The sequence below is a fragment of the Schistocerca serialis genome, chromosome 5 (genome assembly GCF_023864345.2).
Source record: "Schistocerca serialis cubense isolate TAMUIC-IGC-003099 chromosome 5, iqSchSeri2.2, whole genome shotgun sequence".
NCBI lineage: Eukaryota > Metazoa > Arthropoda > Insecta > Orthoptera > Acrididae > Schistocerca > Schistocerca serialis.
In genome coordinates this window covers 71,418,887-71,443,458 of record NC_064642.1, presented here as the reverse complement: position 1 = coordinate 71,443,458, position 24,572 = coordinate 71,418,887, and the positions used below count along the sequence as shown (strand labels likewise).

At 40.6% G+C, this 24,572-nt stretch overlaps 1 protein-coding gene across 1 annotated transcript in view; it reads left to right on the top strand.

Moving 5' to 3' along the window:
* Positions 1-24,572, top strand: part of LOC126481492 (chromosome-associated kinesin KIF4A) — a 295,063-nt gene that overhangs the window by 249,149 nt on the left and 21,342 nt on the right. The window contains exons 15-16 of the mRNA XM_050105274.1: positions 14,043-14,179; positions 14,262-14,705. Coding sequence (XP_049961231.1) covers positions 14,043-14,179; positions 14,262-14,705 — 581 coding nt within the window. The remainder of the gene's footprint in view (positions 1-14,042; positions 14,180-14,261; positions 14,706-24,572) is intronic.

The window sequence follows — 24,572 nt, the reverse complement described above, 5'->3', positions numbered from 1 at the left end:
AGATTTCAGGGGTTGGTGGTCAATATTTTTATATTTTTATACTGGGCCATTAGTTTCTGTTCAAACAAACAGCACACCGAATCACCAAAAGAAAGAACTTTCCCCTGCCCATAAGAGGCATACAAGTTTATCAATGCACAAATAGAATCCATGCTAAATGTGTATTGATCCTCTTAGACAAGCATTGCTGACTGATCCTTACAGGTGACAAGCAGAAGTAAGTGAACACCGTAGTGTTTGTGAGTGGTCTCAATACCGAAACCTGCTATACACCACACAACATGCTCACTCCTATAAGTCAGAATCCTTTTGCCTCTTGCTCACAGGGTAACATCTTCGCAGGTACCAAGTAAACGACAACCTCTAGTTCACAATGAACTGATCAGTAAGATGATAAATGTTGTAGAGACTGTCGTTCAAAATACACTATGAAACAGTGCTATTAATGATAGCAATATCGGGCTTCTCGTAACAAGTATCTTTAATTCTCTCCTAGTCTAAATTATGAAGCCTATGAAAAGACTGCAGTGGAACACAAGGTCACCCAACTCAATAGAGAAAGTTTCTAAAGAGAACTATTCATGTCAGCCTGCTGCAGTCCTATTGTGCGAAATGTGGTTCAAATCTCAGCAGACTTGCACATTAAAAATTATTTTGTAATTACCGGTAGGGAGGACTATCTTAGTGGGAAAGGTGGCATTTCTTTACTAGCAAAAAATACGCTGCCGCATAAAAAGTTCCCACTTAGTGCAAGAAATGATGAAACTGAATTAGTTGCTGTACAAGTACAAGCTGCTCACAAAACCTTTACAGTAGTCCATGTGTAAGGCTCCTCACTATAAAATTGTCAAAAATAACATGAGACTCCTAATAAGCCGCTTTGGCCTCCATTTGTAATAGGTGGAGACTTGAATTCGCATCATGTTGCATGGGGGAGATACATGATAGACAGGAATGGCAGGACTTTGATGGATGTTGTTCAAGACAATAACCTAGAGATAGTCAATGATGGAGCTCACATTATAGTGTCTTCATTCTTCTGTAGAAGTTCTCCAATACACCCTGTTTTACTGAACTTTCTGTCTGGCAAGCTAAAACTGACTCAGTGGGATTACATCATCCCCCAATATAATTCTTCATTAACTTAAACATTGATACTAAACAAATGTTTTACATTAATAGTAAGTGGAAAATGGCAGAAGCCAACTGGAGCAAATATAAGGATACAGTTCGAAGAAGGCTCGAAACTATGGAGAGTAACTTACAGGAAAAGAAACATGCCAAATTTTAATAAATGTTATGGAAGCTGCAGCAGATATCAGCATTCCAAAGGGAAAAAGCATTTACTATTATGAAGCAATATTCCACTTCTTGGCAGAATCCTGAATGCTCCAGAGAAGTTCCAAAATGTCAGCTTACTCGGAAAACCTATCACCACAATTCTATTTGGATAATTTCTTGTGAGAAAAGTAAATGTGCATGGGGAAAAAAGAAGCAGCAGAAAAACTGGATTAGATTTTGTTTTCCACTCAATATTGCAACCAGTATGACCAACATTTGGTATAAAATAAAGGCTTTTAGAAACAGCCATTTGCCATCCACTCAACTTGCTACAACTTCCTGAATAGAGGAATTTATCAATATGCTCGCTTATCCCGCAGTCCCATTCCAACATTATTCACCTTCAGTTTTTAGTCTTCTTCATTATATCTTGCTTTGTCCATTCTCTAAAAAAAACTAAATGATGCTATTAAATCATCATGTGACAGCTGTTCTGGTATTATTATACATTATTCTATGCTTGAGAATCTGCCCATGGAAGCAAAAGATTTGCTCTTGTTCATTTTTAATCAATATTAGATGAAACAGGGCTTACTAAAACTTGGAAGATGCAGGTTATACTTCCAGTTCTGAAAAATGGGAGATATCCAAATATCTCCTCTATCGATCAATCAAATTGTCTTCTTGTGTGGCAAGAATGTGCTGGAGGCTTTAGACAATCTGTATTCGTTTGCTATGAACATCACCTGACCCATTCAAATGAAAAACAAAAGTCTTTGCGGCATTTCTTGACATTATGGGAGCTTATGATCACTTGCAGATACCGATTCTCTTGAACAAGCTGACAGATTTTGCTAAGTCTTCTATGATGTTACATGGCATCAGTTGCCTGGTCACTCAAAGAGCAATCTATATCAGTTTTAAAGGAAACATTTTTGGCCTGTTTCTTACCTCACGGCCTGGCCTAGGGTGCAGTTTTAAGCCCTCTTTGTATATTCCGTATACTTATAATTTAGAATGAATAATCACTCTCCTGACAAAAATTTTACTATATACAGACAGTGTTTGTGTTCATTCATCTGCTGGCTCATATCTTCAGGCTAAAACACAATCACTGCTGTGGAACACATTGATGAATGGATATGTAACAGTGCACATGAGGTGTCAGCTGAGAAATCGATGGTCGTACTTTTTTACAAATCAAACACTGTTCACATTGTTGATCACGTCATATGTGGAAAGCATGTTGATCACGTCACATGTGGAAAGCATGTTGATCACGTCACATGTGGAAAGTATGCTTTCCAAATAAAATCTTGCACTCTTTTCCTCATACTGATATTTGACTCTCTGCTCTGCTGGGTGTCTCACATACAGTCTATTATAATAAAGGCAAGAAAGTATAAAATGTAATTTACTCTCTCACCAATGTATAGTGGGGAGTGCATAAAAATATTCTGCTCACAATGTACCGAGGGATTGCGCGCGCATATATTCACACAAGCAAACATGCTTCATGCACACAACTGGTATCACTGGCAGCTCCAGCTGGAAATTCTGGTCAGAGCTGCCAGTGGTAGTGATCACGTACGTGTGTGTGTGTGTGTGTGTGTGTGTGTGTGTGTGTGTGTGTGTGTTTGTTTTCTTTACTGAAGAAGGCTTTGGTCGAAAGCTATAATGCGTAACAGTCTTTTCATTGTGCCTGTCCAAAACTCATCAGGTCATCTTTATGGCGCATACCAATCTATCCTTTTTCCTAATGTTGTTGGTATTCCGTCCTGAGTGTTCTCTCTCTGTTGTATATATCACAGTCATAATGCCTAAAGTTTAATTTGCAGCCTTGTTAACAATTGCACTGATGGAAGCTTAGTATGAAGTTTAGGTACATATAATACATCGTAATCGATTCCTTATGTTTTTGTCATAATTAAGTTTCAAATTGACACATCATACACTTTACACATCCAGTCATATTGATTTGTCATTTGCATTCAGATACATAGTCCACATGCCACACATCTGAATTCAATAAATGTGAAGGAGTTGTAAAACCTCTGATGGAAGTTTGTTCTTTTGATTTACTTGTTACTTCTTTGCTACCTGACAACTAACACGTGCTGTTTTTCTCAAAACAGAATTGATTTTTGTTGGAACATTATATTTTCTGTTGAATACAGGGGGAGCAGCCCTCCATATACACAACAGCTAAGGTTAAGTTGTCAGTACCAACTCGAAAGGCAAGGAAATGGAGACTCGTCATTGAGCCACTCTGTTACCTCGACAGAAATGTGTTTATTTCCAAATGAACAGAAAAGCCTTGTTAACTGTGGAGTAGAGTGACAAAATAGGTAACTTTTACTCCAACAAGATCATACATCACTGAAAATGTAACCTCGCAAGAAGTTAATATTTATGCATACACCGTAATCTCATGACCAGCTGTGAGAGCTTACAATCATTTGCATTCTAATATCCTACAACAAGCAATGTTTTTTCTTTATTTTACGTTTCACACACACTTAGAGATGAGATGATGGTTAAAAGTACAATCTAATCCTTTGTGAAGATAGCACACAAAGCCCAAAATAATCACATTTTTAAAACTATTCCTTATAGTAACAAATGACAAGATAACACACAGGCACATTTGTGACGTGTGCTACTGACATGTTAGAGGTATTAGTCATATAACCAACTGAGACTTGAAACATCAGTTAGTGAAGATTAGCTCGTTTAAAGTTAGTTTTCTATTGTATTGATGATGATGAAAAAATGTTAGTGTAAAATTATTCATTGTTGGTGTATAAGGTTAAGGAATTATTCACGTCAAAGGACATCACCTGTCAAAAGTACAAAAAAATTATTCACAATGGTGGCATGGCACTTTATTGCTGTAGTAATTGTCACATAGAGTATTCCACAAGAAAATAGCCGTTCATGATATGAAATCAAACACTGGAAACTCCAGGTAGGAATATCAACAAGGTAGGAAAAGATAGATTGCTACTTACCATATAGATGACACATTAATATGCAGACAGGCATGAGTAAAAAGACACATACGCATATGCTTTCGGCCACAGCCTTCATCAGAAAAAGAGAAATACACACCATTCATTCACATACGCTGGGGCCAGTTGCATTCTGGCCCGTGCTGTCAGAATTGGTACTCATGTGTGAGGGAGCTGTGCTTGCTTATGTGAATGACTGGTGTGTGTTTATCTTTTTCTGATGAAGGCTGTAGCTAAAAGCTCGTGTGTAAATGTCTTGTACTCTTGCCTGTCTGCATTATATGTGTCACCTTTACGCTAAGTAGCAAATCTATCATTTACTACAATGCTATTATTTCAATAATGCTAAGATACTAGCTTTTATTTATTTTATGTACACACAAAGTTCTGTAGGACCAAATTGAGGAGCAAATCTGAGGCCATACAATGTGTCATTACATGAAAATTACAACATAAAAGTAATAACAGATAAAAATAAAATGTTTATCAACCCAAAAAGTCAAGCCATAAGTTTATTTAAATGCAATCGACAATATACATCAGAATCAGCTTAATTTTACAAGGAACTCCTCAATAGAATGGAAAGAGTGGCCCATGAGGAAACTCTTCAGTTTAGATTCGAAAGTGGGTGGGTTACTGCTAAGATTTTTGAATTCCTGCAGAAGCTTATTGAAAATGGACGCCACAGTATACTGCAAACTTTTCTGCACAGGAGTTAAGTAAGTCGGATCCAAGTGCAGGTTGGATTTCTGCTGAGTATTAACTGAGTGAAATCTGGTTATTCTTGGAAATAAGCTGATATTGTTGGCAAGAAATGATGGTAAAGAATATATATACTGAGAGGCCAATGTCAAAATACCCAGACTACTGGACAGCGGTCGACAAGAGGTTTGTGAACTTGCACTACTTATTGCCCAAACCGCCTATTTCTGAGCCAAAAATATCCTTTCAGAATAGGGGGAGTTACCCCAAAATATAATACCATATGACATACGCGAATGAAGATAAGCAAAGTAGATTGATTTTCATGTTGAGCAATCACTCGCTTCAGATACCGTTCAAATAATAAAAAATGGTGGCATTAAATCTTTGAACATGATCCTGAATGCGGGCTTTCTGTGACAGTTTACTATCTATCTGAACACCCAGAAATTTGAACTGTTCAGTATCACTAATCATATGCCCATTCAGTGAAATTAAAATGTCAGGTTTTGTTAAATTGTGTGTTACAAACTGTAAAAACTGCGTCTTACTGTGATTTAGCGTTAGTTTATTTTCTACGAGCTACGAACTTATGTCATGAACTGCACTGTTTGAAACACAGGCAATGTTGCACACATCTTTTACTACCAAGCTAGTGTCATTAGCGGCCGCCCCACATTGTCCCACAGTAGCGTTCTCGCTTCCCGAGCACAGGGTCCCGGGTTCGATTCCCGGCGGGGTCAGGGATTTTTCGTGCCTCGAGATGACTGGGTGTTGTTGTGTCGTCTGCATCATCATCATCATCATCATCATCATCATTCATCCCCATTACGGTCGGAGGAAGGCAACGGCAAACCACCTCCATTAGGACCTTGCCTAGTAAGGCGGTGCGGGTCTCCCGCATCGTTCCCCTACGCTCTGTAAAGAAGCATGGGACTTCATTTCCATTTTCAGTGTCATTAGCAAACAGAAATATTTTAGAGTTACCTGCAATACTAGAGGGCATATCATTTATATAAATAATGAACAGGAATGGCCCCAACACTGATCCCTGTGACACCCCCCATTTGACCGTTCCCCACTCAGACCCCACATCACAGCCATTCTTAACACTGTGAATAACGACCTTTTGCTGTCTGTTGTTAAAGTAAGAAGTGAATCAGTTGTGAGCTACTTCCCGTCTTCCGTAATGGTCCAACTTCTGGAGCAATATTTTGTGATAAACACAATCAAAAGCCTTAGTTAAATCAAAACATATGTCTAGTATTCGAAATATTTCACAGAGAAAAGAGAATGTAACATTTTCCATTGTTAAACAACTTCTAAAGCTGAACCGTACATTTGATGGCAAATTATGTGATGTAAAATGATCAATTATCCATACATACACAGCCTTTTCAATAACTTTAGTAAACTCTGATGGTACAGAAATAGGTCTAAAATTGTCTACATTTTCCCTTTCTCCCTTTTTATAAAGCGTCTTTACTACTGAGTACTTCAATTGTTCAGGAAACTGATCATTCCTAAAGGAAAAATTACGAATATACTGTCTGCACAGTACTTTAATATTCTGCTAGGCACTCCATAATATCCATGTGAGTCCTTAGTCTTCAGTGATTTAATTGTTGACTCAGTCTCCCCCCTTGTCAGTAACACATAGGAGTATTTCAGACATCAGTGTCGGAAAGGCATTTTCCAAGAGAGTTGTATGACTCCCTGCGGAAACTAATATTTTATTTAATTCACCAGCATTACTCAGAAAAGATTGTTAAATGATGTACATATATCTGATTCATCAGTAACAGAAATATTTTTACTATGAACTGACTTCATATCGTCGACCTTGTGTTGTTGACAAGGCACTTCCTTCACAACTGACCATATGGTTTTAATTCTATCATGTGAATTAGCTATTCTATTTGCATACCACATACCCTTTGTCTCTTCCTAATAACATTTTAAGCACCTTACAGGACTGTTTGTAATGGAATACTGCAGCTTGTTGTGACTATTTCTAACATTCTGTTATAATTCCCTTTTTGTTTTACGTGATATCCTTATCCCACTAGTCAGCCACCCAGGCTGCCTTTTACTGCTAGCATCCCATTTAGATCATTCTAATGGAAAGCAACTCTGTCAGCATGAGAAATGTGTTAAGGAAAGCATTGCATTTGTTATCTATGTTATCAGCACTATTAAACATCTTGCCACTCTTGTTCCTTGACAAGGTTTAAAAAACACTCTATTGCCATTGGATTAACTTTCCTACATAGTTTGTAATTTTATGTGACATTTGAGTACAAAATCCATTTAGTGTTAAATTTTGTGCATCATGGTCTAAAAGGCCATTTACCCATTTACTAAGGGAATAACCATCTCGTAACAAAAAAAAAAAACAACAACAACAAACACAGTCTGAATCAGATCATATCAATTTAGATCTATCAACGTCCTTTTTCTTGCACAATCATACGTTGTTGTTGGGGTCTTCAGTCCTGAGAATGGTTTGATGTAGCTCTCCATGCTACTCTATCCTGTGCAAGCTTCATCATCTCCCAGTACCTACTGCAGCCTACAACCATTTGAATCTGCTTAGTGTATTCATCTCTTGGTCTCCGTCTACGATTTTTACCATCCATGCTGCCCTCCAATACTAAATTGGTGGTCCCTCGATGTCTCGGATCATGTCCTACCAACCGATCCCTTCTTCTAGTCAAGTTGTGCCACAAACTCCTCTTCTCCCCAATTCTTTCCATACTTCCTGCTTAGTTGTGTGATCTACCCACCTAATCTTCAACTTTCTTCTGTAGCACCACATTTCGAAAGCTTCTATTCTCTTCATGTCCAAACTATTTATCGTCCATGTTTCACTTCCATACATGGCTACACTCCATACAAATACTTTCAGAAACGACTTCCTGACACTTAAATCAATACTCGATGTTAACAAATTTCTCTTCTTCAGAAACGCTTTCCTTGCCATTGCCAGTCTACAATTTATATCCTCTCTACTTCGACCATCATCAGTTATTTTGCTCCCCAAATAGCAAAACTCCTTTACTACTTTAAGTGTCTCATTTCCTTATCTAATTCCCTCAGCATCACCCGACTTAGACTCCATTCCATTATCCTTGTTATTTTGCTTTTGTTGATGTTCATCTTATACCCTCCTTTCAAGACACTGTCCATTCAGTTCAACTGCTCTTCCAAGTCCTTTGCTGTCTCTGCCAGAATTACAATGTCATCGGCGAATCTCAAAGTTTTTATTTCTTCTCCATGGATTTTAATACCTACCCCGGACTTTTCTTTTGTTTCCTTTATTGCTTGCTCAATATACAGATTCAACAACATAGGGGAGAGGCTACAACCCTGTCTCACTCCCTTCACAACCACTGCTCCCCTTTCATGTCCCTCGACTCTTATAACTGCCATCTGCTTTCTGTACAAATTCTAAATAGCCTTTCGCTCCCTGTATTTTACCCCTGCCACCTTCAGAATTTGAAAGAGAGTATTCCAATCAACATTGTCATAAGCTTTCTCTAAGTCTACAAATGCTAGAAACGTGGATTTGCCTTTCCTTAGTCTTTCTTCTAAGATAAGTCGTAGGGTCAGTATTGCCTCACGTGTTCCCACATTTCTATGGAATCCAAACTGATCTTCCCCGAGGTCGGCTTCTATCACTTCCTCCATTCGTCTGTAAAGAATTCGTGTTAGTATTTTGCAGCTGTGGCTTATTAAACTGATAGTTCGGTAATTTTCACATCTGTCGACACCTGCTTTCTTTGGGATTGGAATTATTATATTTTTCTTGAAGTCTGAGGGTATTTCGCCTGTTTCATACATCTTGCTCACCAGATGGTAGAGTTTTGTCAGGACTGGCTCTCCCAAAGCTGTCAGTAGTTGTAATGGAATGTGGTTTAATCCCGGAGCTTTGTTGTCACTCTGGTCTTTCAGTGCTCTGTCAAACTCTTCACGTAGTATCATATCTCCCATTTCATCTTCATCTACATCCTCTACCATTTCCGTAATATTGTCCTCAAGTACATTGCCCTTGTATAGACCCTTTATATACTCCTCCCACCTTTCTGCTTTCCCTTCTTTGCTTAGATGGTATTCATACAAGTGGTTCTCTTTTCTCCAAAGGTCTCTTTAATTTTCCTGTAGGCTGTATCTATCTTACCCCTAGTGAGATAAGCCTCTACATCCTTACATTTGTCCTCTAGCCATCCCTGCTTAGCCATTTTGCACTTCCTGTCAATCTCATTTTTTAGGCGTTTGTATTCCTTTTTGCCTGCTTCATTTGCTGCATTTTTATATTTTCTCCTTTCATCAATTAAATTCAGTATTTCTTCTGATACCCAAGGATTTCTACTAGCCCTCGTCTTTTTACCTATTTGATCCTCTGCTGCCTTCACTATTTCATTCCTCAAAGCTACCCATTCTTCTTGTACTGTATTTCTTTCCCCCATTCCTGTCAATTGTTCCCTTATGCTCTCCCTGAAACTCTGTACAAGCTCTGGTTCCTTCAGTTTATCCAGGTCCCATCTCCTTAAATTCCCACATTTTTGCAGTTTCTTCAGTTTTAATCTACAGGTCATAACCAATAGATTGTGGTCAGAGTCCACATCTGCCCCTGGAAATGTCTTACAATTTAAAACCTGGTTCCTAAATCTCTGTCTTACCATTAGATAATCTATCTGAAACCTGTCAGTATCTCCAGGCTTCTTGCATGTATACAAGCTTCTTTCATGATTCTTGAACCAAGTGTTAGCTGTGATTAAGTTATGCTCTGCACAAAATTCTACCAGGCGGCTTCCTCTTTCATTTCTTAGCCCCAATCCATATTCACCTAATACGTTTCCTTCTCTCCCTTTTCCTACTACCGAATTCCAGTCACCCGTGACTATTAAATTTTCATCTCCCTTCACTACCTGAATATTTTTTTATCTCGTCATACATTTCATCAATTTCTTCGTTATCTGCAGAGCTAGTTGGCATATAAACTTGTTCTACTGTAGTATACGTGGGCTTTGTGTCTATCTTGGCCACAATAATGCGTTCACTATGCTGTTTGTAGTTGCTTACCCATACTCCTATTTTTTTATTCATTATTAAACCTACTCCTGCATTACCTGTATTTGATTTTGTATTTATAACTCTGTATTCACCTGACCAAAAGTCTTGTTCCTCCTGCCACCGAACTTCACTAATTCCCACTATATCTAACTTTAACCTATCCATTTCCCTTTTTAAATTTTCTAACCTACCTGCCCAATTAAGGGATCTTGAATTCCATGCTCCGATCCGTAGAACGCCAGTTTTCTTTCTCCTGATAACAACGTCCTCTTGAGTAGTCCCCGCCTGGAGATCCGAATGGGGGACTATTTTACCTCTGGAATATTTTACCCAAGAGGACACCATCATCATTTAATCATACAGTAAAGCTGCATGCCCTCGGGAAAAATTACGGCTGTAGTTTGCCCTTGCTTTCAGCCATTCGCAGTACCAGAACAGCAAGGCCATTTTGGTTAGTGTTACAGGGCCAGATCAGTCAGTCATCCAGACTGTTGCCCCTGCAACTGCTGAAAAGGCTGCTGCCCCTCTTCAGGAACCACATGTTTGTCTGGTCTCTCAACAGAAACCCCTCCATTGTGGTTGCACCTACAGTACGGCTATCTGTATCGTTGAGGCAATCAAGCCTCCCCACCAATGGCACGGTCCATGGTTCATGGACATATACAAAAGTGATATTGAAGTCACCGCTAACAACTAATTTCTGGTACTTCCTATAAAGTGAATCAAGAACCCTCTCTAGCTTCAGTGTCCGCTGCTTGTGGTCTCGCGGTAGCATTCTCTCCTCCCAAGCACAGGGTCCCAGGTTCGATTCCCGGCGGGGTCAGGGCTTTTCTCTGCCTAGAGGTGACTGGGTGTTGTTGTATTGTCTTCATCATCATCATCATTCATCCCAATTACAGTTGGAGGAAGGCAATGGAAAACCACCTCTACTAGGACCTTACATATTACAGCAGTGTGGGTCTCCCGCATCGTTCCCTACGCTCTGTCACGAAGTATGGGACTTCATCATCATCTAGCTTGACCAGAAATGCTCTGAAGTCAGTGTTAGGGGCCCTATAAACAACAACAATTACAAGTTTAGTTTCACTAAATTAAACTGCCCCTGCACAACATTCAAATATCTGTTCAGTGCAGTGCCATGATAGTCTACAGACTAAAATGTAATACAGTTTTTCAAACAATGGAAAATCCAGGATGGATTGTAACAACATTATGAGAAGGAAAGTTGCTACTCGCCATATAGTGGAGATTCAGACTTACGATTAAAGCTTTCTTCCATTAAGGCCTTCTTCAACAATAGACACACGTACACACGCACGCCCACTGTCAGGCCTGAGACTGCAGTTGTGTGTGTGCGCATGTCTATTGTTGACAAAGGTCTTAATGGCCAAAAGCTGTAATTGTGCGAGTCTTTTTTTGTGCCTATCTGCAACTCAGCATCTCCACTATACGGTGAGTAGCATCTTTCCTTCTCATAATACTGGAATACTGTTTCTTACCTACATGGCCATTCCCCCACTCCACGAGGAACTCCTTGAAAAACAGACAGCTAATCTGTACCCTGGTAAAGGAAGCCTCTGAATTGTCAAATTATTTAAGTGGTGTTCCTACGTACTAGTATTTCCATAGTCAACCTCTATAAGCAGTTCACTAACTTTAGCTCTAATAACTCTTATATTTTGATGAGATATGTTAATTCCTTCTCTTATTGGATACCTGACCACCTCTGAAGGTGATTCCTTAGTTAGAATGTCCTTTAAGTAGGTATACCTATCAGCTGATAGTTTTGTTTTAGGACCTATCAGCTGACTTCAGTCTAAAAAGGTGCAGCTCTAACACCAACTACTACAGGAATTTTTCCATGAGTGATCCCACCACCACCCACTACACTGTCACCTATGAGCTATGCAGCCTCCCCTTCTCATACCTACTGAGGTGCAGGCAATGCCTAGTGAAACCCGATGTACTGATAGACTCAATTGGCACCACTGTAATGTGACCAATGCCCTCTGCCAGCAGTGCCTTCTCCAGCCCCATGTTAACGCGTCTACCAGCTGCATTAAGATGGGGCCACTCATGATTCTTGAAATACAGGGTATGAACAGGACAAACAAAATACAATGGAAAACCAAATCACTTCTCAGTTTCCATTTCAGGATTGGAATTAACACCCATTGAGATGTTGTAGGTAAATAAATATTTTGCAATGTGGATTGTGTTGTGGAAAAGGCTCTTTTGCAGAAAGTAAATCTGTTTTTTCCAATGACCAAAATATACGGACATGTCATGTTCTTCCATTTCAGTCATCTGCCATCCTATCAGATTTAAATATCTCAAGTTATGTCCTACAGAACAGATATTTATTTTCTGTTTCTTGATCAACTTGTGTTAAAAACATAGCCAATTCCTTTGTTCTTAAATCCTACCTATTCATGCTCAGCTGTGCTGCTGCTCAGCAATTGTTGACACAAAAGATCAAAGGGTTGCTAAATTCTAACCTACAGTATCATTTGTTTATGATTATAATTCCTTAGATCATGACATACAAGACATGTAGAGAAAGAAATGTCACCAGTTCTATTCTGGTATTCCTACTGATCGAAGCACAAGCTACCCTCCTGGCTAGTTGGTGGGGGTTCTTAGCTTCCCTGTGCAACCAACACCAGTTTCCTCAAAGCTCCAGGTGACTCAGGACATGTCCCTATGTTAACCTCTGCTGATCCTCTGCAGTGTTAACTTGAAAAACAATATTCAATCAAAACATTGGGGAAGGAATGCTTATCAAAACGACAGGTGGTCTGATACCGCAAGGCGCTATTGGAAGGCGGGGATGACGACGACAAAAAAACTCTTGCAGACACCCTTCAGTGTCAGAAGGTGAAAACAGTGTGACTGGTGTGTGCGAACATTTGAATGTTCGTCTGAATGCTTTGGGTATCTCCAAAAAAAAAAAAAAAAAAAAAAAAAATCAATGGTATTGAACAACTGGAGATTAAGAAGATATGCGCATAACTGTTCCCAAAAATTTTGACAGAAGGCCACAGGTACAGCCTGGACTTCATTTGTGAATAACTTCTGCAGTTTGTAAAAATGATGGTGCTGTTTTGAACCATGTTATAATGTGAAATGAGCTGGATGGTTTTTGAATATGACTCTGAAGCAGAGAGAGGCCTAACTCGGAGTGGCACACCTCACAGTCACCATGCCCCAAGCAGGCAAGCATAAGCAGATCCAAAGTGAAGGCAGTGTTCATTGTCTTCTTTTATGCTAGTGGTTTCATCCGCAATGAGTCTGTATTTGCCAGACAAACTGTCAATGCCGCATTTTATGTGCAAGTGTTCAGAAGAATTTCTGACTTCAGACAACACATCAGTGGTTCCTGGAAGCTTCAGCAAGACAATGTGTCCAGCCACACTGTCTTGGTGATGGATTATCTGGTTAAAAGCTGGATGGATGTTGACCCCTCCGCCCCTCTCCCCCTTACAGGTGCGACTTCACTCTGGAGACTTTTTTGTTTCCTCAGCTAAAGACACTCTTGAAAGCACATCATTTCGAGACCATTGACAGTGTGAAATATGTCGTTTCATGAGGGTTCTAGTTTGAGAAATTTTGATGTCTTGTACATTCTGATCACTAAAGTAGTCTTTATGGGCTTAGTGTCATTAATTTCCCAATAAACCTTATAAATCACATTGTGTATTTGATCTTTCTTGTGCATCATCTTTGACTGCCTTAGTTTCTATTATGCCACTTCATGGTAATTCATATATGCTGTGCTCTTTATATATATTGTGCATCTCTCCATTAAGAATTAGTGTACAACATAAATATTCAAGATTGTATACAGGTTTTGGTAGTCTCAAAGAGTTTCAGCAGAGAATTTTTAAAAAATCTATTGCATTGAATTGTTCTGCTATGTGTTTGTCTAAAAGATCCGTTGCGTGTCCTAATTACACCTAATTCTAATTTCAGAGAATAAAGCAAAAACACGATGGGATACTCTGCAGACAATGGGAGAGGCGAAATATGCTCTGAAGTATCTCTTCGACCTTGCTGCTGACATGAAAAAAGATTCAACAAATAAAGAAAGCCGTCTTGAGGAATTAATGGTATATTTATCTCTTTATATTCTGAAGAAAAATATGAGCTTTGAAAAAGGTTTTAATTTTTAATGTAAATATTTTTTTCCAGGCTGCAAAGATTAAACTTGCTGAACAGTTACAAAACCATGAGAACAAGCTAAGAACAGTGGAACAAGAACATAAGAATGAATTACTGAAATTAGAGAAAGAGCATGCAGATAAAGTGTTTTTGCTGTTAGGTCAACTGAAAGGAGTTGGGACAGATGGTAATATTGAATCAGATTTGATGCTAAGGCTTGAAATTCAAGAGCAGGAAATAAAAAAAATTGAAGCTTTGCGACAACAGCTGGAGAGAAAAGAAGAAGAAATAGCTGATTTAAAAAGTAAATTAGAAGCTAAAACTAGAAAAAGGAAAACTTTTGGACAAGCTGATGCAACATTTGATTTGGTAGAGGATTTTGAATCGGATCCTGAAGATGATGCCACAGTAGATGACCCAAATGATCCAGATTGGAAGAAGACACCATTGTTCAAGAGGATTCAGAGAATAAAGGTTTTTCTTCTTTATACATATGACAAAATTTTCTTAAATTTTAAGAAATAGTGTTGAATTGCCATCAAAAAATTTTTTCTGTTTAGCAGCTTTTCAGAGCATTTCCTGTTGATATTAAATTTTACTACTCGTAAGTTGGGAGTTTTAGCTAATCTTTCACCCATGTCCAGTAGTTTGTGATTGTGACCTGGAAGTTTCTCAATTCAAACCATGTAAGGACAAGATATGAACAAGATAGCAAAACAAATTGATAACAACAGTACACATCATATAATTAACCCATGTTTAAAAATAACTTTTCTTTAGCAACTGTAAATCCTGCCCTATCTTTTCATAGTCTGTTATCATTTCATTTCACTCAGTAAATGAATTTGTAATATTTCCAGACATTGCAATTTAGGTGTGGTTTAAATTTTTGACTGTTTTTATCCAGCTGTTCCCAGTGGTAAGTAGCTGCTTCTACTCCTTAAAATGCCAGGTTTGTTTATAAAATGTATAGTTTGCAATTTCAGCCTTTAGCCATTTTAAATAGGAATGCTGCAAAAAATTATGATTTAGCACACGTCAAGATTTAAAACTATCTGACGTGTATACCTGTTATCATGTGGCCCATCTCCATTGGCTGACTATGTAACATACTTGGCATCTCCTGTGAAAAAACATCAAACTGCTGCATGTTATTCACTGTTCGATGGCAGGAAGGTGATATGTGCAGCAATGTGATGAAATATGCTGAAACCATTATACAGGGTGTTCATTTTAACTGAAGACATTGATATATCTCAAACTACAAATTGCATCAAATAAAGTTATAATTCCAATTTGTTTCCCTCGGAAGGGGACATCCAACGATACCATCTTCACCCGCCACCCCACCCCACCCCACCCCACCCCAGCCCATCCCATGCCATGGGTTGCAGGTTGCAACTTTGAAACCTTCAATGGGAACCCCCATTCTTTATTGTAGATTATGACTCTATGGCAAAATCTATGTACTTTTTGTCTGAAGCATTTTTTTCATTTTGACACAGATGGTGCTGTAATCGGAGGAATAGAAATGGGTACACAATCATAATTTACAATATGCTACCAATGACCCTTGAATATCCAATGGCACTTAGGACCCCACTTCTATGCTACAAGAGTAGGACAGGCCAGTACTTCATAACTTATATTGGAAACCCCATTCGCAGCATTCCATTTCTCCGGAATAGAAATGGATATACAATCGTAATTTACAATATGCTACTCAAAGACCCTTGACTATCCAATGGCATGTGGGACCACACCTCCATCCTGCGAGGGTAGAACAGGCCAATATTTCATAACTTCTTATTCAAAACCTGGTTCGCAACATCGTATTCCTCTGAAATTTTGAACAGGAGAATACTCATCGCACCACCATTGCCATTTATCTAAGTACGACATATCCTAACAGGCAGTACATCGCAAGCGGAGGTAACATATCATGCAGACGTAGAACAGGTAACGGCTCTAAAGATTCCGAAGTTGCAACCCGCCACCCACAGCACAGGATAGGGTGGTGGGCGAGTGTGGTATTGTTGGATGTCCCCCTACAAGACAAACAAATTTGAACTATGACTCTTTTTTTTATCTGGGGTGTAGCTTTCAATTAAAATGAACAGTCTGTATATTCTGCCAATGGATGTTGGCCACATGATGATGACGAAATGAGCTAAAAAAAAGGATTTTCATTTGCTTGACTAGTATTTTATGTATATATTTATTTATTTCATCTCTGAGCATTTTGCATGCTATTGATGTTAATAGCATGTACAAATTGAGTATTACACAATGGAGCTTACAATAATAGTAACAATAAAGAAAGCAATTAAATCATGTAGATTTCCATACAAACATACAATCTGTATAAGTTAAAATTATAGATCTTTTTTTGCACAATCAAAAAATTCCTATACGCTATAGAAAGCCTTCTTTTTAAGTAGGTTTTGTAGAACATTCCTGAAGATTTTTAAATAGATAGTGTGTGCTTCTAGTGCACTGCATACCTGCCAGGTTTCCCAGTTTTCCCAGAAGATTTCCTGATTTTGGGGCAGAGTTGAGGATGAACATATACAATATTATCTGTAATCCCTTCTCCCAGAATATTGCTACGTTTTAAATTGGTCAAATATTCTATCGATAACATCATCTCGCAGTTTATTGCTGCATTCTCTTTGTGCTTCGACTGCACGTTAGTGGGAAAGGTTTGTTTATGCTTGCTTTTATACAGTGTATCCTTTATGGTTTGGTATATGTGCAATTGTGTGACAAATGTTTGTGCAATTTTGTGTTTTTGTGATGAGTTCAACTAAGAAACGATATCATCAGTCTCTCAGGGATGCTTATTCTGCTGAATTTCCATGTATTATGCGATCACAGAAAGATGAAACATTTGCGTTCTGTTCCATATGTTTGTGTGATATAAACATTGCCTGTGGAGGAAGAACTGAATTGATAAATCATATTAAATCCGTTAAACAAGTCTCCAATATCAAAATGAAGGATAGCAGTAGGAAAATTGATTCATTTTGCAGGTTGATGACTCTGCTACTGTTGAGAGCAAAACTTGGCAGATGATACCAAGCATCTCATGCCTTACGATAAATCTCCCCTGACCCGCAGTTCTGGTTGACTTTCCCAAAATCTACCCCTTTTCCTAGACCTCTACAATTCTCTTTCTTCACCCTACTTCCTTCCCCTTCAATCCTTCTGCCTGGAGGAGGAAACACTGGCTCCAAAAGCTTCCAATCGCAACAGTCTTTTATGTATGTGTGTGTGTGTGTGTGTGTGTGTGTGTGTGTGTGTGTGTGTGTGTGTCTGGCTCCAAAAGCTTCCAATCGCAACAGTCTTTTATGTGTGTGTGTGTGTGTGTGTGTGTGTGTGTGTGTGTGTGTGTTTTAATCTATCCAATTACATAATTTTATCAGTAATTGATTATTTTCATTGTTCTACAATATACATTGTTTTCGGAAACACCTACTACACATCACATATCCTTTTTCTGCCACGTAACTCTTTTTGCCCCACTGCAGCTGAAAAAGAAAAAAAAATTGCACAATAGGAGCTGAGCAACATGTTTTCGCTCACATATACTCTGTGACAGGTATGACTCTTGATAAATTGGTGTGTATAGAATCCGTGTGGAGGTTCCAAGTTAATTAGTAATGAAAGTGGTATCATCAGCATATAGAACAGATTTACGAGGAACGGTACTTGGTAGGTCATGAACCCTACTGTTCTCCATAAATATGATATATATTATTACGTGTAATTAAATACAGTTTAATTCTTGTTTGATCCAGTTAAAGCATTATGATGTAATGTAATATTGCTATTGATCAAAATTCAGAAAAAGAAAAGTAGAAATCTCTCTTTTTAATAGAAATAGTATTTTGTAAAAGATAAGCAAATATCAGTGAGTTCTTTTCTTTAAAGCTTGGTTCAAAATATAATAAAAATAATGAATAAATTTCTCTTCAACAAATAATATCAAAATTTAAATAAATGTCAATATGTTTATATAATAGAAGGAAACATTCCACGTGGGAAAAATTATATATAAAAACAAAGATGAGGTGACTTACCGAACGAAAGCGCTGGCAGGTCGATAGACACACAAACAAACACAAACATACACACAAAATTCAAGCTTTCGCAACAAACTGTTGCCTCATCAGGAAAGAGGGAAGGAGAGGGGAAGACGAAAGGAAGTGGGTTTTAAGGGAGAGGGTAAGGAGTCATTCCAATCCCGGGAGCGGAAAGACTTACCTTAGGGGGAAAAAAGGACAGGTATACACTCGCACACACGCACATATCCATCCACACATACAGACACAAGCAGACTTAAATATGTCTGCTTGTGTCTGTATGTGTGGATGGATATGTGCGAGTGTATACCTGTCCTTTTTTCCCCCTAAGGTAAGTCTTTCCGCTCCTGGGATTGGAATGACTCCTTACCCTCTCCCTTAAAACCCACTTCCTTTCGTCTTCCCCTCTCCTTCCCTCTTTCCTGAAGAGGCAACAGTTTGTTGCGAAAGCTTGAATTTTGTGTGTATGTTTGTGTGTCTATCGACCTGCCAGCGCTTTCGTTCGGTAAGTCACCTCATCTTTGTTTTTATATATAATCAATATGTTTATATCTTTTTACAGTAAAAAATTTAACAACATGGGAAAAACTAACAATGGGCAAACTTTCTTTTGTACGCAAAACATAGACAAAATACAAGGAAGTAGTGATAGATAGGTTAGTTTTGAACAGAAAACACTGTTCAGAATATGAACAGTGTGTGTGTGTGTGTGTGTGTGTGTGTGTGTGTGTGTGTGTGTGTTTTATAGATCTAGCAAAAAAATTGTTTTTTCAGTGCATATCATTCATCAAAATACAAGTAAATAATAGTAAACATGCTAGTTTTGAAATCTGGACACTGAGAACACATTACTACAATTTGAACACATAATTGGAGTCTAATTTCCACAGCTAGGAGGACAAAATTTACACCTGGCACATTTGCAGCTTTCCTTGGTGCTGATACAGCTTGGTATACAGTGTTATATAGACTGGTCCTATGTCCGCGTCTTTCTCACAGTAGCAATGGCTGTTGCTGCAGAGGAGGAACTAGACAGGTTGAGGAGGGTGAAGGATGCTGGAGAATGGGAACTGGCAGTTGGTAAGAAGGCAGCTAGGAGGAGGAGCTGGAGATATTCAGACAGTTGTACTTGGTGTATATGCAATAGATTTGACCAACTATCGGAGTTGAGTGGAGAGGAATCTCTAGTAGGTGCAGAAAACATGCAGAAGCCTTCAGCAGTTAGGAAGCCTAAGTCAGTTGCAAATTCTAACAGAAAGGAGGAGGTTCTACTGCTAGGTAGTTCGTATGATAGAGTTGTGGGCAGCAGTTGCAGGAAGTGTCGGGCAGTGAGTCCAGGTCACCAGCATTGTGAAGCCTAGTGCAGAGTTGGCTCAGGTGACTCACAGCATAGGGGAGTTACGTAGGAATTTTACGAAAGCAGATCAGGTAGTGATCGTCGGTGGAGCAGGGAATAGTCTTGATAAGGGCGGGGAATATGATGTAGGTGGTGACCCGGGAAAGATAGCTAACCAAACTGGCGGCACTAATGTGCACTTTGTGCAACTGTTTCAGTGTCATGATTAGCCTCATCTTAATGCTGCTGTTGGGTATGTTAACATGGGGCTGGAGAAGTAACTGGTGGCGGAGGGCATAGTTCACATTGCAGTGGTGCCAGTTGAGTCCATCAGTAGATCAGGTTTCATTAGGCATGGCCTGAAACTCAATAAGTATGGAAAGGGGAGGCTGGCAAAGCTTACAGGTGACAGTATAGTGGGTGGTGATGGTGGGATCACTCATGGAAAAATTCCTGTAGTAGTTGGTGTTAGAGCTGCACCTTTTTTAGACTGAAGTCAGCTAATAGGCCCATCCCAGGGGGCTCACCACGCTTCAGCGGAATAGTGCTTGGCTACCACAGGGCCAAAGCCTTCGCAGCATCTTTTCCCTTCCATATTGCATGTCTATCCTCTTGCTAGTCATTTTTCCCTCCCTTGGGAATATGGCTTGGGTGTTATTGGGAATGTTCTGCACTGCCCATCACTGACGAACTATGTGATCAAAAGTATCCACCCCCCCCCCCCCCCCTCTCCCCCAATAACATAAGTTTTTCATATTAGGTGCTTGTGCTGCCACCTCCTGCCAGGTACCCCATATCAGTGACCTCAGTAGTAATTTTACATCATGAGAGAGCAGAATGGGGCCCTCCGCAGAACTCGCAGACTTCGAATGTGGTCAGATGATTGGGTGTCACTTGTGTGATACGTCTGTAAGCGTGATTTCCACACTCCTAAACATCCCTGGGTCCACTGTTTCCAATATGATAGTGGAGTGGAAACGTGAAGGGACACGTACAGCACAAAAGCGTACAGGTCGACCTCATCTGTTGACTGACTGAGACCACCGACAGTTGAAGAGGGTCCTAATGTGTAGTAGGCAGACATCTATCCAGACCATCACACAAGAATTCCAAACGTCATCAAGATACACTGCAAGTCTTATGACAGTTAGGTGGGAGGTGAGAGAACTTGGATCTCATGGTCGAGCAGCTGTTCATAAGCCACACATCACACTGGTAAATGCCAACACCACCTCGCTTGGTGTAAGGAGTGTAAACATTGGATGATCGAACAGTGGAAAAACGATGTGTGGAAAGACGAATCACGGTACACAATGTTGCCATCTGGTGGCAGAGTGTGGGTATGGCGAATGCTCAGTGAACGTCATCTGCCGACATGTGTAGTGCCAACAGTAAAATTCGGAGGCGGTGGTGTTATGGTGTGGTCATGTTTTTCATGGAGGGGGCTTGCACCCCTTTTTTTGCGTAGCACTATCACAGCACAGGCCTACATTGATGTTTTAAGCATCTTCTTGCTTCCCATTGTTGAAGAGCAATTCAGGGATTGGCAATTGCATTTTTCAACATGATCAAGCACCTGTTGATAATGCATGGCCGGTTGTGCAGTGGTTACATGGCAATAACATCCCTGTAATGGACTGGCCTAGACAGAATCCTGGCCTGAATCCTATAGAACACCTTTGGGATGTTTTGAAACACGGACTTCATGCCAGGCTTTACCAACCGACATTGATGCCTCCGCAGTACAGCATTCTGTGAAGAATGGGCTGCCATTCCCCAAGAAACCTGACTGAAGATATGCCTCCGAGAGTGGAAGCTATCATTTAGGCTGAGGGTGGGCCAACACCATATTGAATTCCAGCATTACCAATGGAGGGCACCATGAATTTGTAAGTCATTTTCAGCCAGGTGTCCGGATACTTTTGATCACATAGGGTAAGAACTCTCTCGCCACCATTTTTCCTTCCCTTTTCCTTCCCTTTACCTTTCTTTGCATATCTGCTTTAGCATTAGAGGTTATTCTCTTTCGTTTTCCTCCCTGTGCACTCCTGAAGGCCAGCCCACGCGGCTTATGCATAACGTGTGACTGGGTAATGCGTAATTCCCAGCCTCGGATCAACAGGTACAGTTTGCACATATCCCTTGTTACAGGCCAGGCCCAGGGAGGGGTGATTGCCTGAGTTGCTACCTTCCAAAATTGCTGATTGGTTCCCCTGTCAGGTGTTCAGGTGGTGTGGCCTGAGGTGCGAACCATCACCTAAAGCGGGTACGCCCCCTTGTGAAGGGGAGGCCCCCAGTTGGAAGGAGTGCACCATCTGAGACACTGGCAATAATGGGGATTTTCTTGCAATGAGTCAATTATCTTTACAATAAACACTTATGAAACTTAAACAGAGTGAGACTAACGATTCCAAGACCCCTCTAGGTGCACCATGGTTCCTCATGGTTTCACGTGCTGAAGACGTTCAGTCCTTCGCAATGGTAATTTTGTTTGTTATTCAGGAAGGTGTTGATGCAATTGCCGGCCCTGTGAAATCCTACTCTTGTTTACGGAATGTTACTATCGTTTTGGAGACTACTTCAGATTCTCAAGCACAAAAACTGCTTGCCATCTCGTTTCTCCATGGCTATCCTGTTCATGGCAATTCCCATAGAACTCTGAATTCTTCCTTTAATGTTATTTAAACTAGCCTGCTCGACAGTCAAACTGAGGCCGAAGTCCAGTGATACCTCTCTGATCAGGGTGTCATTTGCCATCCATAGGGTAATGAAACAGGTAGATTCCTCCTTAGCACCCACACACACTCTTCACCTTTGATAGTGTTACTTCTGTCAGAGATCAATGCAGGCTATGAAATTATCACAGTCCGACCAAACGTTCAGACTCCGATGCAGCGTTTCAACCACACTTGAATGTCTTGTCGACACGTGGCCAAATGTGCAACCTGTGGTAGGGATGCACGTGAGGGCGTTTGTCTGCTTCCTTCTCCCCGCTGTATCAACTGCAATGGCGGCCATGCCACCACCTCTCGAGATTTTGTATCTTGATGAGCGGGCTGTCCAGGAGATCCAGGTAAAAGAAAAAGTTCCTTCCCCAGTCGCTTGCAAGTTATTGGCTAGTCGCAAACCCTGCGTTCTACCATCTGGCACTTACACAGTGCTGTTCTTGCTAAATCTTTCTCCATGGAGGAAGTGGCCACGCAGACATGCGACCTCAAATTAAGCTCTGAGGTTGTGAAATAGCCCAGTGTCAAGGTAGCTTCGCCGTCCCCTTGTCCAGCTGTGCAACAAGCCATCTAACTCTCGCTTCAAGGAGCGGAGTCACCAACTACACAACCGGCAGGCCGGAAGGATTAAGGATTAGGAGTACTCCCGTGAATACTTTCTATGTCCCTTCAGCCAACCAACACTTAAGTCTGCCTCTGCGAACCGGAAAGGCTTGAAGAAGTCCAACAAAGGCAAATGGCCATCTCCTTCACGAACTTGAAGATCCTATGCTACGGTGTTGCGACATGATATCTTCACCCGACCGGCCTCCATGTCGCTGGTGCGCACTGCCAACCATATTTCTATGTTTGAATTCACAGACCAACAGCACAAGAATGCCGATGTTTCTGTGGACCTCATGGAGCAGGATCCTCCTGCCTCTGTGCCCTGTTGCGGCAAGTCTTCACAGACTGGCACTCGGCAGCCGCCGAGGTGACACCCCTTCATTTTTTTTATCATGACTCTCCTCCAACGGAACGTTCGCAGCCTTCGGTTCCATAAAGACGATTTTCAGCTGCTTTCAGAATCGCAGCTTCCCCATGTGATCTGCCTTCAGGAAACAAAACTGCATCCTCATGACCACTTTGAGCTTCCACATTTCTTCCCAGTCTGGTTTTAACCTCCGCCCTGAGGTCGGCATTCCATTTCATGGGGTAGTCGTGCTGCTCATGCTGTTGCAGTTTGCCTTTTCCGTCCTCACTTGATGTTTTCCCTTTATACCATTTATATCTTTGTCATTTTATGTCACCAGGGCAGACTTCTTCCAGCTCATTGGGCGGCTACCTAGGCCATTTGTGCTGCTCGGTGACTTTAATGTGCACCATCCCCTTTGGGGTTCTTCCAGAACCTGTTTGAGAAGTGCCATCTTGGCTGACCTTCTTAATCAACTTAAGGTCTTCTTTTAGCTTACTAAGGCTGACTGGCAGCTTTCTCCTCCCTGGTGACCTTCGAAGAACAAGATTTCCCCAGCTGGAATATCTTACAAACATTATCCTTACTGCTAGAGAACGTTCCATTCCTCGCACTTCCTCTTTACCACACCGTGTCCCAGTTCCTTGATGGACTGAGGCATGCTGTGACGCAATTAGTGTGCGGAGACGTGTTCTCCGCATTTTTAACCATCATCCTACGATGGCAAACTGCATTAATTATAAACAGATGCATGTAGAGTGCCATGGCGTTCTTCGGGATTGCAAAAAAGCCAGCTGGATTTCATTCACTAGTTCTTTCACCAGTTCCACCCTCTCCTCTGTCGTGTAGGCCAACCTCCAATGCCTCTCTGGGACCCCAACCCATTCCTCAATTTCCAGCCTGTTGGTAGCAGGCAGTGTCATAGTGGACCCTATTGCTACCTCCAACACCATGGGCCACCATTTTGCAGAAATTTCAAGCTCTTTCCACTATCACCCTGCCTTCCTCCATCGGAAACGAGTGGCAGGAGCTTGGGTAATAACCTTCTCTTCTCAATATCATGAGTGCTACAACGCCACCTTTACTGTGAGGGAGCTAGACATGCTCCTCCATCCCAGGGCCATTTGTTGTTCGCATTCAGATGTTGCAGCACCTTTCTCTTGGAAGCAAGCACTTTCTGCTTAATACGTACAACGGCATCTGGGCAGAGGGCACGTTGCACAGATGCTGGCGTGAAGCCAC